The sequence below is a fragment of the Pseudorca crassidens genome, chromosome 14 (genome assembly GCF_039906515.1).
Source record: "Pseudorca crassidens isolate mPseCra1 chromosome 14, mPseCra1.hap1, whole genome shotgun sequence".
Classification (NCBI taxonomy): domain Eukaryota; kingdom Metazoa; phylum Chordata; class Mammalia; order Artiodactyla; family Delphinidae; genus Pseudorca; species Pseudorca crassidens.
The window spans coordinates 67,044,906-67,060,498 of record NC_090309.1 but is presented as its reverse complement, the minus strand read 5'-3'; the positions used below and the strand labels follow the sequence as shown (position 1 = coordinate 67,060,498).

The following is a 15,593-nucleotide window of genomic DNA, read 5'->3' as shown; positions in this document are numbered from 1 at the left end:
AAAGTGTTTAATGGAGTTCAATCAGTTTGTACTAAAAAACAAAACAAAACACTGTTCCAAATAAAAAGAGGCCTTTAGGCTCTTAAACTGTCACATACATGAAGCAGACTAAAACTGCTACTTAGATGCAAACAAGGCCCATTTCTTATGGAAAAGTAAAAATGACTCAGAGAGGAGAGCCAAAAGCCGAAAGGATCCAGTCAAGAGCTAAGAATAATACAGGTCTTCCTCAACTTAAATGGAGTTAAGTCTCAATAAACCCACTGTAAGTCGAAAATACATTTAATACACCTAACCTACTAAACATCATAGCTTAGCCTAGCCTACATTAAATGTGCTTAGAACATTTACATTAGTCTACAGTTGGGCAAATCATCTAACATGAAGCCTTTTTCATAATAAAGTGTTGAATCTCTCATGTAATTTATTGAATACTGTACTGAAAATGAAAAACAGAATGGTTGTCTTGGTACAGAGGATTTTAAGTGTACCGGTTGTTCACCCTTGTGATCATGAGGCTGCCTGGGTGCTGCGACTCACTGCCACTGCCCAGAAACATGAGAGAGTAAGCACACACATTGCTAGCCTGGGAAAAGATCAAAATTCGAAGTACAGTTTCTACTTAATATGTATCACTTTCACACCATCAAAAAGCCAAAAAATCTTAAGTGGAATCATCATAAGTCAGGAACCATCTGTAATGAATTATGAAGCCACTACCAGAAGACAGAACCAAGCCATAATCAAGGATATTTTCTATTTCCTGGTTAGAGTTCAGAATTGCTTTGGACCAGAGACTACTACATGCTTCCCATTCTTTCACTCTGCAACGGAAGTAACTATTGTGCTTTACTGTCCTTGTCTCAAAACTGTATACTGAGTGTATTGGGAGGGGGAGGGGGAGACTTGCCTTCTTAGTGCACAGGTATCCAAATCAAAAAGAGCTACACCCAAGGAGCCTCATCCATATCCCAACCTAATGCAGATCATAAGATAATGGACTTCGAACCTGAGGTCATAACTGGATGAGATTTCTGGGCATCTTAGGAGAGCTGGGGGTGCCCTCCATGTTGGAGAAATGTGAATTGTCCACCAGAGGAAGAATTGTGGTAGCCATCTGCAAAGATGGCTGCCAACAATACCTCCTACTCCTGTACACATATGCTACTCCTCCTGTCAAGAGGTGGCATCTATTTCTCCTTTGAAAAACAAAATGCAGTTGAAATGATACTATGTAGTTTCAGGCCTAGGCCTTAATGGGCCAAGAAACTTCTGGTTTTGTTCTCTTGTTATCCAGAATCACCATGTAAAGAAATCCAGACTATCCTTCTACAGAGAAACCAAGAATATAGAAAAGCCCTGGTTGGTAAACAAACAGGCCATCTAGAGAACAGATGAGGTGTCTCAAGTAAAAGCCAGCACTAAGGCCATCTTGGATCCTCAAGGCCCACTCCAGCCATCTCAGTCAGTATCTTGTGGACCAGAGCAAGGTATTCCCTACTCAAACTCCTGATCCAAAAATTGTGAGCAATAAAATAGTTATGATTTTAAGTCACTAAGCTTTGAGGCAATTTGTTACTCAGTAATGAAAGACTGATACAGGTAGTGAGCGCAGCAAAGACTACAAAGGAAAAGTACTAGGTACTTTCTAAGAGTCAGTATTAGGAATCCTAATGTAATCTGAGATGTAGGGAAGGTTTTCTTGAGAAGTGATATACTTAAAAGTGGTTATTTAACACTATTTAATAGGAAATTATGAACAAAAATTTTGTTCACTGGTTTCAAATTTCTATTTTCCTAAATTTCCACATTATGCCTGTTTTACTTTTGAAATAACAACAAAAATGTTATTTTATTAAAGCTTCCTTAAGGATACTGTTGGCAGTTTACTGGTCCTATTGTATTGAAATTTATTAAGTCTAAAATATATTTTCTTATGACAAAATACGCAAACATTTCAGCAAATAACCAAAGTTTTCTACTGTCCTATGTAGTTGAAGAATGGGATGTTCTGATTACACTAGGATTCCAAAACTTAAACAGCCTATATTGGTTTAATAACTTCTAAAGAATTAGAATGTATTAAAACAATTAACCTAAAATTATACTGCTTATAATTTAATATCACACTATTTTTGGAAACTTCTTCAGGTTTATGTTAATTCCTCATAGTTATCATTGTGAAAAGATGTGGATAACATAAGACTGAGAGAAGTAAATAATACTTTGATAACAGAATTAAGAGTGGAAATAACCCCCAAAACTGCAATAATGGAATAAAAGCAACATGGAAAAATTAAACAGAAATAACTGAAGAGACAAACACATTTAGGGTTAAAAAGAAATCAACCACAAAAGTACAAGAGGAGAAATAATCCAGCTTAACAGTGTAAAAAAGCCTTGGGGTTTCAGCTGACCACAAGTATATCAGACAATAGTAAGGTAAGCCATATCAGCATAATAACTGCTTAGATAATCTCAGACTTCATTAATGCATTTAATTGACAAATATTTACTGAAAACCTATAATGCACTACTTATTTTCCTAAGAGAATACAGTAATGAGGACCAGAGAAGGAATAATCTCACCATATTTAGAACTAGTCAAACTACATATGGAATATTAAGTCCATATAAAGGAAATGGTTGAAAAAATTAGAGAAATGTGACCTATAAAAGGAAAACTTCCTAATTTGAATATTGCCCTAAAAGAAGAAAGAAAGCTCTTAAAACAATTCTTTCATTTTACCAAAATAAATTGACTACTACGTGACAGGCGTTGTGCTAGGCACTGGGGTATAAGTGGAAAACAAAATAGATATTTTCCCTGTCTTCACTCTACTTATAGTCTAGTGAACACCCTATCACTAGAAGACCTTTTAGCAGGTACCAAATAAGAATCTGTCAAGCACTTTTTATAAAAGAGATCTCTTTTATAACAGATCTATATTATATTTAGATAATCTCTTTTATTATATATTATTATACAATAATCTCTTTTATAATAGAGATTCATGTACTTTGATTAAGGCTGAAATAAATTACCTCCAAAGTTACTTCCAAATCTAAAATTTTATGATTACTTACTTATAGCACTATAACATGAAAGAATGTAATTGTTACTCTGAGATAAATGAATGTATAATGAATAAGATAACAGGCAAATCAATACACACAAACACACACACACGGGTTGTTGTTTTTTTCTTTTAATATTTCTACCTAATAAGACAACCACGTCACTTTACACGTTAAGCCTTCAAAGGCAAACTGCTCAAAACCAACTTCAATCCATATTCAGAAAATCCAATCCCAAATTTTTATTTCATTTCAACAAAAATTTTAAAACTCTTTATCCTAATGATTATCTCACCCTAGTTAAAATAATTCCAAAGAAATTAATATCCATGATTTCTCTGGGATTTCTTATATTAATTAATATACCTTTCCATGGCTTTAGCTGTATAAGGCAAATGCATTTCAATACTGTGTTCATCTTCATCTGTCTGCAGAGACATTCGTTCAAACATTCCTGTCTTCCACAGTTCTCCGTAAACTAGAGATTTCAAAATATAGTAAAACAAATATATTAATGTATATCCTTACCCTGTGAGACTCTATCCAGTAACACAAAACTACATGCTTTGGCAAGAGACAAAAAGCACCACATAATATTCTCCATTTTTAGTTTAAAAAAAGGAAAAAACAACTAGCTTCTTACATACCAGACAAAACAGTAAGACGTGTAATGATTTATTCAGCACTTTCATATGTTACATAGTTACATAAAAAATAGTAATTTTAATTTTTCATCAATTCCTTTCATTATATCTAAAATCACCTCTGAGTCTAAGCTTATCCTTGACCTTATTCAATCAGTAGATATTAACAAGAACAGTTGATTAGAAATCTTACTGAAATATGGAAAAATCCCCTGGTCTACTTACTCATGAGGTTAATAATATAGTTTTTGAGTTTTGTTTTGTTTTTTAATACAATGTACAGACTTATTATTTTACACCTCAGGTTCCTGTCATACTAAGATAAGAAAAGAAAATTCCTTCTGAGAATGCTATTTTCCTCAACATTAAAAATTAAGCTCGTGGTATAGACTGGAATATAAATTTACCACAGTACCATGCCTTAAATAATTTTAAAATTTTAAAATGATTTAGTAATTCAAATTCTTCTGATGAATTACACTTAAAACTAAATATTATCAATATATAGCAAGAAAATGATGAAATATGTAAAAAAAGATATAAGAATATTTTTATTTTATCATTGAACAAAACCAGCATTTTTATAACTACATCCATAAATGGGTTTACCAATAACAAAGAAACGAACAAATAACGGTATGACTTTTTTTTCTATAAAATTATACCTGATTAAAAATCCTCCATTCCTCATTGTCAGTCTATCCGAAACCAAAATTTTCTGAATGCCCCAACAAGGTTTTAAAAAAAAGCGTGTCCCAGAGGAAAGGGGAATTGGAATGAAGGTCGTAAAAAGGTACAAACTTCCAGTAATAAGATAAGTAAGTACTAGGGATGTAATGTACAACATGATAAATATAATAAACACTGCTGTATGTTATATACAAGTTGTTGAGAGTAAATCCTAAGAGTTCACATCACAAGGGAAAAAAATATTTTTTTCTATTTCTTTAATTTTGTATCTATATGAGATGATGGATATTCACTAAACTTATCATTTCATGATGTATGTAAAGTCAAATCACCATATCGTATAACTTAAACCTATGTAGTGTTGTATGTCAACTATATCTCAATAGAACTGGAAGAAAAAAATAAAAATTTTAAAAGCATTTTAAATATTTGAAAAATGTGTACCCTAAAACCATTCCAGGGAGTAAGGCTAGTTTCATTAATAACCTATATCCTAACAACAAATTGCTAATACTCTATAATACTTAAAACCCCAAATTATGAAAATTTAGGCCTAAAAATTAAAGAAAAAGAGGTGATCATTTCCTCTGCAAATGGCTTTCTTCATTCTACAGAAGAATTTGTTGCAAAATTTCTTGAAACAATAAAAACACTCAACGTACTTAAAATATAATTTGATGAACTGGAAGGATACACACCAAGTTCATGAATGTGGTTACTTTGGGGAAATCAAATTGAGTTCAGATGAGGGGAAATTCTGAGTCAAGTGTGGATGATAAGTACATGAGTATTTGTTATAGTAGTCTCTGTATTGTTTGGTATTTTTTAAATTATGTACAAAATGAGACATGATTAAATAAAAACTGTGATTTCTAGAATTCTATTTAAAAATCAAAATAATAGATATGTTTTAAAAATAAAATGCACTTAAGATTTATGTGGCACCCTTCTTGCAGAGTTTCACAACTACGGTCTCAATTTTTTTCCCATAAAAATCATATATGAGGATATAAAGTCATTATCACCATTATCCATTTACGGTGAGGGAACTGTTATACACAGAGGAAGACAAACATGCCCAAAATGTTTCAACAAGTTGTTATGGGTACCAATTTCTTGTCTCACTGTACAACAAGTACATGGTACTTCCCTGATTATAAATGTAACCACTACACTCCAAAGACTAGCGGATCTGACAGATTTTTGCGGCTGGCAGAAAAACTATAGTTGTCTTTTAGGCATATGGAAGATTTTCTTTCTTAGTTTTTGTTTTTTACAGATTAGTTATAACAAATTTTATTTTTACAATTCAAATATTACTATGATACTAATACTTTTAACTGTAAATTAACTTATAGTTCCTATTTGTAAAAACTTCAGCTGTTTACAAACTATAAAATTTCTATATACTTACTCTTTTGGTCAATACGAAGGTCATACAGAGGTGTCCTATATATATCCACACTGGAAAGTGCACATCGAGAAAGGGGCACATGATGAGAAGGCCCAAGGATGAAAATTCTCCGGCTAGGAGATATACAATAAAGAACACAGAACAATTGCACTTCTACAAAAACTTTATTAAATAAAAAGGAAAAAACAAGTAATTTTTAAAAATTACATGTAATATTGTTTTCCTTGATTGAGTTCATTACCTACTGCTATATGCTAAACTGTGTTCTCTTGAAATCATACGTTGAAGTCTCAACCCCTGTACCTCAAAATGGAACCTATTTGGAGATAAGGTCTTTAAAGAGGTGATTAAGTTAAAATGAGGTCATTACCGTGAGGCCTGAATTCAATATGACTGGTGTCCTTATAAGAAGAGGAAGAGACACCAGGGGTGCACATGCACAGAGAGGTGATTGACCATGTGAAGAGGCATCAGGAAGACAGTCATCTGCAAGCCAAGGAAGAAACCTAAGAAGAAACCAACCCTGCCAAACCATCTTGGACTTTTCCAGCATCTAGAACTGTGAGAAAATAAATTTCTGTTGTTTCAGTCCCCTAGTTGATGGTAGTTTGTTATGGCAGCACTAGCAAACTAATGTTCCTACCAATGACTTGCTCCTCAGTTAATTAAGTTCAATTACTTATCTCTTTTTGTTGGAAGGTCTTTAAAAGAACCATGTTTAACACCTGGGAATACTAGTTACTGATTATCTACAGTAAACCAACCCACTATGCTTAAAATCACCTCTGTATTCACAATGGCTAGGCTACAAAAGGTTTTCAATAGCTGTATTAATTGAATTTTAAACATTTCATCTATTAAAATCTCAAAATAACAAATTCTAAACTTGACTACAACATTAATAAAAATCCATAAAAGTATAAATTCTAAAAATCCAAAATATCATTACAAAGAAGCATTCTGTTAAAGCTATTTCTACATTTCTTCCATGGCAGAGAAAAAAGGTATCTTGTTGAGAACTCTGTGTAATAAGCCTTCTCAGTTCCCATTCAAGTAGAAGTCATTCTCAAAAACAAAGAAAATTATGTGTTATTTGCACTGTAGGCTAAAGAAAAGAACTAGGCTAAACTGTAGATTAAATCTTTACAATCCTTTTATCTTAACATCAAGAGTAAAATTAACTTATTCTCCAGTTTATCTCAAACATCTCTACAATCTAAATTCCAAACTCTCCATTTTCGTTGTTTCTCCCAGATTCATATGAACAAAATTTTCCCCACAACACACACACACACACACACACACACACACACAAAGTTACAGACACAAAAGAACCAAAACTATAAGAAAAAAAGGAATATATGTAAGCTATATACCTAGAAAATTAAGTGCTACTCATTGCTCATCTAATGGACAAAAACACAAAGACTGAATCACAGAGCTATATCTCTTTCACATCAAACACTTGCAGGCCAAGGAATGTGTGCTTTAGCAATATATTTATTTTGACAGAATTCTATTACAGCTAAGAAAATTAACCTACTGTCAGCTATATCTTACTTGCTATATGGGGTGTTGGGGGGGCAGGGGTGGATAAGAAAGATGTGGATAAGGAAAAGGTAATTCTCAGTTTAGTCCCAAAATCTCCTCAAGATGTTGCAATCCTCAAGATGTCACTCAGAGCCCACATGTAAGACTTCACTCACAGGCCATTTCTAGTCAGAAACATAATCCCTTTCCTCGCCTCCCCTGCTAATACCCACTTCTTGTCACCATCTCTATGATCAACTCAATAACCATTTCAGAAAAAAAAAATCAGATCTATAGATTCCTAAATGAACAAAAGATACCACTATGTTCTTGTATCTTAACAGCACAAAAATATCACCACATTTTTAAAATTAAAGTTTAATGAGGGACATAGAAAATGGTAAATCTGAGTGCTTAGGAAACTTGCTTAAGGATAGGTATTATATGAATCAAGAATCAAGTAAGAAAAAAAAAGTATTTTTATGATTGAGGAATGTATTTCTATGAAAAGAGAGAGGGATAGAATATTTAAAATCAGAACACTCCTGGGAAATTCAGAATATATAATTAAAATATGAAATGACTTTTAAAAATCAATCTAGGCATAGATATATTTCATAGGTAAGTATAACAAGGTTCTTCTAACAGTGGCTAAAAGATGAGCGTTACTCCAGAAATAAAGACCCGAGGTCAGCTTCGAAAGCCTAATTGCCTCCTCTAATACGTGACTATTCATCTTGCTTGCCTTTTTGTCAGACCCAACCTAGATGAAAAGATAAAGTCTGGTGGGGAAAAGGGGTCCCATCAGTCTGAATTATCCAACTGTGTACCCAAAGGTTGAAACTCATCCAAAAGCAACATAGTGAAGTTCCACATTTAGTTAAGAGAGATAATAGGAAAAAAGAGATTTAGGTCCCATCAATATAAAACGCTTAAAAGTGATATACCCAAAAACAAACCAAAAAAGACTTCTTTTCATTGAGAGAAGAAAAAAGAAACTGGATATTGAACAAGTAGTAATCTCAGAATGAGTCTCTGTGTTAGCTATATGCTATAAGACAATTAATAGTGTAAATAAAAGATAATGCATTTTTCTCCCTAGATTGCTAGATCCATAAACACCAAGACCATACAAATATTTTGGAGAGAAATGTAATACAGGCATTGGAAGTAATGCCACTTTCTCTCCCTTCAATTAATTACAAAGTTCTTTGTCTTAAAAGAGTAACTTTTAAATATTGGCATATAATCACTGTTGCCGTACACGTGAAAGAAACCTTTAATATAAAAAAATAGAAAAAAATCAGTAGGCATTCTTTCAGAAATAAATGTATTTCACATATAATAATACCTCCAGAGAATCCACATTTGTGGAGTTACTTACTATGAGGAGTGCAGTCTGTACACCTAACACATGAGTTACCTGAGTGTCTGTTCTCATAAATATTCAACTACTTATACTAAATAATGGAACACAAGTAATTTTTTTAAAGTGTTTCATGGTTAAGTGGAGATATTTTAACTAAAGAATAAAATGTCATGTGGCCCCAAAGAAGATTCCTTTTGGCATTCTTTTTCTGCCCTGCAAGGTTTTCTGAAAGATATGAATCAAAATCAAGTTACTATCTAAGTAACATCCTGAGTTCCGGTTTTTAATTAAAGTTTTAGTAATAGGAAAAGACTTTGCAACTCTAAATATGGGAAAGAACTTAATTAAATGTATAATTTTTAAAATTCCTTAAACAGCCTGAGTATTCTTTCTAAAACATGAATCAGATCATATCACTTCCCTGCTTAAAAAGTCTTTCAATGGCTTTTCTTGGTCAGAGGATAAAATACAAAAATCCTTAAAATGGGTTCTAAAGTCTCATATCAACTGGCCCCTTCTTGTGTTATTCTTCCCCCGCTGGATCTCAGTACTTTATGCACACTGGTCTTGCAGTTCCTTGATAACAAGACTATCTTTGCCTATTTCAAAACTTCTTCACGTGTAATTGTTTCTTTTGCTTGGCTTAAAAATCATTTCCCCAGAGATGCCTTCTCCAATACCTTATCCACAATATAAATCCAATCACCCTGAATCACAGCAGTTCGCAAAGTGTGAACTGTGAATTCACAAGAACCTTTCAAGGAGTCCACAAAATCAAAACTATTTTCATAATAATACAAAGAAGTTATTTGCCTTTTCAACATGTTAACATTTGCACTTGTAGTACAAAAGTAAGACTGGGTATACTGCTGGCTACAACCAAGGTAACGGAATCAAAATGTACTAGTAGTCATGTATTCTTCACCTTCACCCATGCTGTATTTTTTTTTAAGCCAGTTTCATTTAATTTCATTAAATTTTGAACTTCGAGTACAGTTTTATAAAAATATTCTGTATGACAAAATGCATTCAATTTGTGGTGATAAACACATAAAGCACTTCTACTGCATACAGAAGTATGTCTCAAGGAAAAAGCATCTGTGTGATTTTGAGTTATGAGCTGAAGTAGACTTTTTTCCACGGAACACAATTTTTACTTCAAAAAAATGACTGTAGACAAATTGTGGTTATTCCAATTTAGGTATCCAGCAGAAATTTTTTAGAAAATGAACAAAATGAGCCTGACACTTCAAAGAAAATATTTGACGTATTTGTTGCCAATGATAAAATTGAAACTTTTAAGTGAAAATTAGACTTTTGCAAAAAGCTTCCCAATAATTAAAATTTTTTCTCATGAAATTGATGGTGATATTAACAAATGTGATTTTTTTTTACATCGTATGATGAAATGTCAACATTTGAAAGATCTGCATGACTGAATGAACAAATATTTTCCAAATGTTCATGCAAGATGTTACAAAATCATGCAAAGGTAAAAGATCCATTCAAATTTTAAGGACAAAAGATGATCCTGGTTGACACATAGAGAATGGGAACTGGAAAGAAGAATGGAAGCTAGTGGTATCAAATTTATCCTTCTCTCTTGGACTGTTATTTTTTCTCTATACTTATTATTCCCAAAAGGATGTTTTCTCTATTTTCTTAAAGAACTATGAAGATATTGCAAATCTCAGGGAGGGCCACTTCCAAGAGAATACAACAAGACTGTCCATGATTATTTTTAACACTGAGACCTTCACACTTATTTATTCAGAATTCAATTACTATATACTAATTATAAAAATAAACTGATCACATCATCATCCATCATTCGTATTTCTTTTTACTGATCTCCTTTATTGTCACCTTCTTAGTCCTTGACTCTCTTCCCTTATTATTTTTTTCCTTTCCATTCTCACTGTCCATCAACTTATTTAACACACAATTTCCACTTATATCAATATAGGCTCTCTATATATTCCTAAGCCAAATTTAATTCAGGGGTACCCTTTTAGCACATATCATCATCAATAAAAGTTCTGCCAAATAGAAAAAGGTTTGGAAAAGGCTGTTATAAAAACTAGCCTTGATTATGTTGGTTTATAGGCCCAGGGTCAAATAAAGGAAGCTTCTGAAAAGCTTTACAATCTAATTTCTATTTTACTCTTATTCATGAAACAAGTTAAAATTATACATTAAATATGTATTATGAATTATTTGTTAAAGATATGCATCAAAACATCATAAAGGAGGTGGAGCTAACCAAAACCTCCTCAATCTGGCAATATTATCATTTTATTTATTATTAAAAACTTACTAAAAAATAATTTTCAATAAAGGCCTGATAAAATGTGCAGAGCATACTACATAAAAACAAAAGAGAGCAGCTTTTTTGCTTTGACAATTTGAACTAATTGCTCATAAAGGAGTAGGCTGTGGGTGAGATTTTCTTTTTAAACTCAGGGCTGTTGTGAGTTACTTCTGAATGATTATCCTTCATCTCTACTAGTACGGGTCTAACCTAACAACATTTGACAGAATTAAAATGATCAGTTTCACCTATTCACACAGTGTATGTACAACTGGCAATATAGACTAGAACCTGACACTGGTTCACATGTAGTGAATTAACTATTTAAATAAAATGTTGGTCAGCAAATTAAGTAATTTGGGTGGCTAATTCCAGCAGAAACTTTTGAAATTTCACAAGTTTCTTATTTTAGAGAGTGGTATACTAAGCTTTTAAAGTTCACAAATTTCTCATTTTAGAGAGTAGTATACGACTCAGTCTCAATTTGACAGAAAGATTTTTTTAAGCTAATTTCAGAGCTGTCATTAAATTATTAAGAGCTAATATACTTCAAAAACCATATTAAATTCATTGTCAGATTCTAAAATAACTCAGGTACCTTATCCTGTCAATGAGAAATTATTCTTCATTCATTAAACACAACCTAACACGTGCAATAAAGAATTTTCAATTATAAAGTGATTAAAATAGAACAAAGGGCTTTGAATTTTTCTTAAAAGTATTCATCTCCAGGTTTTCAAAGAAAATTTTAAAAACCAAAATATTTAACTGTTAATGTTCCTGGACCCAATTCCACTGTGTGCATTCACGTGAGTGGAAGAGGGGGCACACTCAATTCTGACACTATCTACCTTGAGATAGCATCAGATTCCACAGGTTACGGGTTCAGTCCTACAAAAACGTCCCCACACCCACACCCATCCCCCATCTCAGATGCCAGTCACAAGCCCAGGTTGTCACTTGTGCTTCTGACCAACCAGTTACAGATTGGCGATTCCAACAACCACCTCCTTGAATTTCAATTCAGAGGCCAATCATAAGTCCAGGTTGTTACCTATACTTCTGACAGACCGGTTATAAATCAGAGGTTTAATTTGCTAGAGCGGCTCACAAAACTCAGAGAAATATTTCACTTACTAGGTCACCGGTTTATTATAAAAAAGATATAACTTAGCAACAGCCAGATGGAAGAGGTGCATAGGACAAGGCAAGGGGAAAGAGCCAGGACCTTCCATGCCCTCTCCAGGCAGGCCACTCTCCCCAAATCTCCACATGTTCACCAACCTGGAAGCTCTCCGAACCCTGTCCCTTTGGGTTTTTATGGGGGCTTTATTACATAGTCATGATGGCAACTGATTCAACCTCCAGGCTCTCTCCCCTCCCCAGGGGAGGTCAGGGATTGGGAATGAAAATTCCAACCCTCTAAACACAAGGTTGGTTATCCTGGCAACCTGGCAGCCCCATGCTTAGATGGGGTCCGAAAGTCACCTTATTAACATACAAGAAAAACTTTTGCCATTCTCACCACTTAGGAAATTCCAAGGGTTTTGGGAGCTGTGAGCCAGTAACTGTGGAAAAAGACTGAATATATATGTGAAATATATTTTGGTCATCTAAATGACCAAATACATATTTCGTATAAATCACAATACTGTATTAACCTTCTAACACTTCCAGAACTAAACATTTTACCAAACAAAGGGAAGGTAGAAGCTAAATGTTCAGATAATGAAAAATAGTATTAAAGCTTTTCATAACCTATATAAGGTATAATCAAATTTATAAAGTCAAATTCTTAATGAAATCAAGTATATAAGTATGTAAAACAAATTACTTCAGTGACAAAGCAATTATAATTCCCAACCACCTAATCAAAAAGGTATCTAACTATATTACTTACGTAATAGATGGATCCACTTGTTTGTAAGCATGAGCAGCACAAGACCCACAGTACGTATACCCTGCATGGCTACAAAACAAAAAAATGTTTAACTTAATCATCAGATTCAAAATCAAGTTATTCTGGGAAAAAAAAAACTTTTGAAAGAAATCTAATAATTATGGTAAACATTATGTGTACAGATTAAAAAGCAATGTATTGATAGATAATGATGCAACTTCTAGAAGATAACAGGGAACACATCATTGTTCTGTGTTCCACTGTTATTTTATTTATTTATTTATTTATTTTGTGGGGGGGCCATGCTGCACGGCATGCAGGATCTTAGTTCACCAACCAGAGATCAAACCCGTGCCCCCTGCAGTGGAAGCTCAGAGTCTTAACCACTGGACCGCCAGGGAAGTCCCCCTGTGTTCCAATTTTAAATGTTAAAAAGTATTTGGTCTGAAGGAAAATTATATTTGGAAATATTCAAGGCTTATTTGAAGTTGCTAATGTAACATTAATAATATGTGAGCTCTTAACATTCCTCTTCAATACCATAAACAGACTATTACATATATAAAAATGATAAGACCAAGTCAAATCAGAGCAAAACAAATAATCTACAAGAAACAACTCACGTCCCTCTGTGTCTTTAGTGGTAAGAGAATTGACCTGACCTTCTGTGTATTATGCCTTTCATTTTCTCTCCCTACTACTCATCCCATCCTTTTCCTCCTCTGGTCTCAGCTTTACATTGGTTCTCTGATCACCCATACAATGACTTGGTTTCATAACTTCATTTTTCTTTCTTGACTCAAGCTATGTGAGTCTAGAAATATTTCCCTTAATGCTTACTATTTAGTGTACAGCCAGTAAATGTTTAACAAATGGCTCTGCAGGAAAAAACTGTATACATATGTACATAAGCTTATTATAAATTTTACTGAAATAAAGAGAGACGTATCACACAACTGACAAACAATGAAAAAATATAAAATACTCTTTACTGCAAATTCAGCTTAGGCAACTGATTGTCCCAGAATGCTTTCACTGATGGTAGCTGAACTCTTTGACCCACAGCCAAGCAATGGCTGCAAATGGCAAGAGTGAAATAATGAAGACATATGTCTGAATTTCACTCATTCAACAATGACTTGAATGACTTCTTTGCTTATTAGACAATAGTTTTTCAAATACTGGAAAGCATATTTCTTTCCTCATTTTTTCGTGCTTGTCACAGTGTAAAGGTTACAGACATAACATAATTTTAAGTTTCATCTGCCTTATTAACCTTTCCCCATTACTTTTCTTGAGTACAGACAATAAACAAAAAATAAAGTCCTGATTTATAGCAATCTGTCTATTAATGTGGATTAAATCATTCCCATCATGGACAATTTCAAGATGCACAGTAAACTGAAAACACAAAACACAGACTGGGAGAAAATATTTGTAAAGCATATATCTGACAAAGGATTTATATCTAAATATATAAAGAAAAAGCATATATCTGATAAAGCATTTATATCTGAATATATAAAGAAATTTCAAAACAACCTAATACTTTAAAAAATATAGGTAACTGTTTTACAAGACAAAAAGAATTCTGAAGATTGGTTGCACAACAAAGTGAATGCACTTAACACTACTATATAAATGGTTAAAAGTAGTTAAGATAGTAGATTTTATGTTACTACAATTTTTTTTTAATTGTTAAATAGGAAAAGATGTGAACAGATACTTTCATCAAAAAGACACCGGGGGCTTCCCTGGTGGCGCAGTGGTTGAGAGTCCGCCTGCCGATGCAGGGGACACGGGTTCGAGCCTCAGTCCGGGAAGATCCCACATGCCGCGGAGCAGCTGGGCCCGTGAGCCATGGCCGCTGGGCCTGCACGTCCGGAGCCTGTGCTCCGCAACGGGAGAGGCCACAGTAGTGAGAGACCCGCGTACCGCAAAAAAAAAAAAAAAAAAACACCAGGATGGCAAAAAGCACACAAAAGAAGGCTCTACATCAGTTAGTCATTGAGGAGAGGCAAATTAAAACTACAGTGAGCTACCACTGAACACCCACTAGAATAAGCTAAAATTAAAATGAGTGACCATACCAAATGTGGCAAGGATGTAGAACTGAAACTCAGTCTGTAGGAAACGTAAAACGGTACAACTACTTTGGAAAATGGTTTGGCAATTTCTTAAAAAAAATAAAAGAAAGCTAAACATACTTCTGCCATAAAACTCCTGCCAGCGATTCCACTCCTAAATATATATATATATATATATATATTTAAGCATTATGTGCACACAAAGATTTGTACACAAATGTTCATCCCATTTTTATTTGCAAGAGCCAAAAACGGAAACAGCCAAACGTCCCTCAAAAGGTGAATGGATAAACAAATTGAAGTATATCCATACAATGAAATAACTCTTCAGCAATAGAAAGGAATGAACTATTGACACACTCAAAATAATTATGGTAAAAAAATAAATATGCTGAGTGAGAGAAGCCAGACAAAAAAGAGTTCATACTATATGATTCCATTTAAATACTTCTACAATAAAAATTTTTTTAAAAGAATATGTATGTATAAAACTGAGTCACTTGCTGTACAGGAGAGACTGGCACAACACTGTAAATCAACTCTTCTTCAATTAAAAATAAAAATAAATAA

At 33.5% G+C, this 15,593-nt stretch overlaps 1 protein-coding gene across 3 annotated transcripts in view; it reads right to left on the bottom strand.

Moving 5' to 3' along the window:
- MEMO1 (mediator of cell motility 1) overlaps positions 1 to 15,593 on the bottom strand; it is a 129,619-nt gene that overhangs the window by 34,198 nt on the left and 79,828 nt on the right. For 2 of the 3 annotated variants that reach the window (XR_010934092.1, XM_067703332.1), the window contains 3 exons: positions 12,937 to 13,005; positions 5,827 to 5,939; positions 3,445 to 3,556 (listed from right to left, as the gene is read on the bottom strand). The exons of the other annotated variant lie outside the window; for it this stretch is intronic. Coding sequence is in view for 1 of the 2 variants with exons in the window: in XM_067703332.1 (XP_067559433.1) it covers positions 3,445 to 3,556; positions 5,827 to 5,939; positions 12,937 to 13,005 (294 nt within the window). In the remaining variant the exon portion in view is untranslated. The remainder of the gene's footprint in view (positions 1 to 3,444; positions 3,557 to 5,826; positions 5,940 to 12,936; positions 13,006 to 15,593) is intronic. 3 annotated transcript variants of the gene reach the window in all.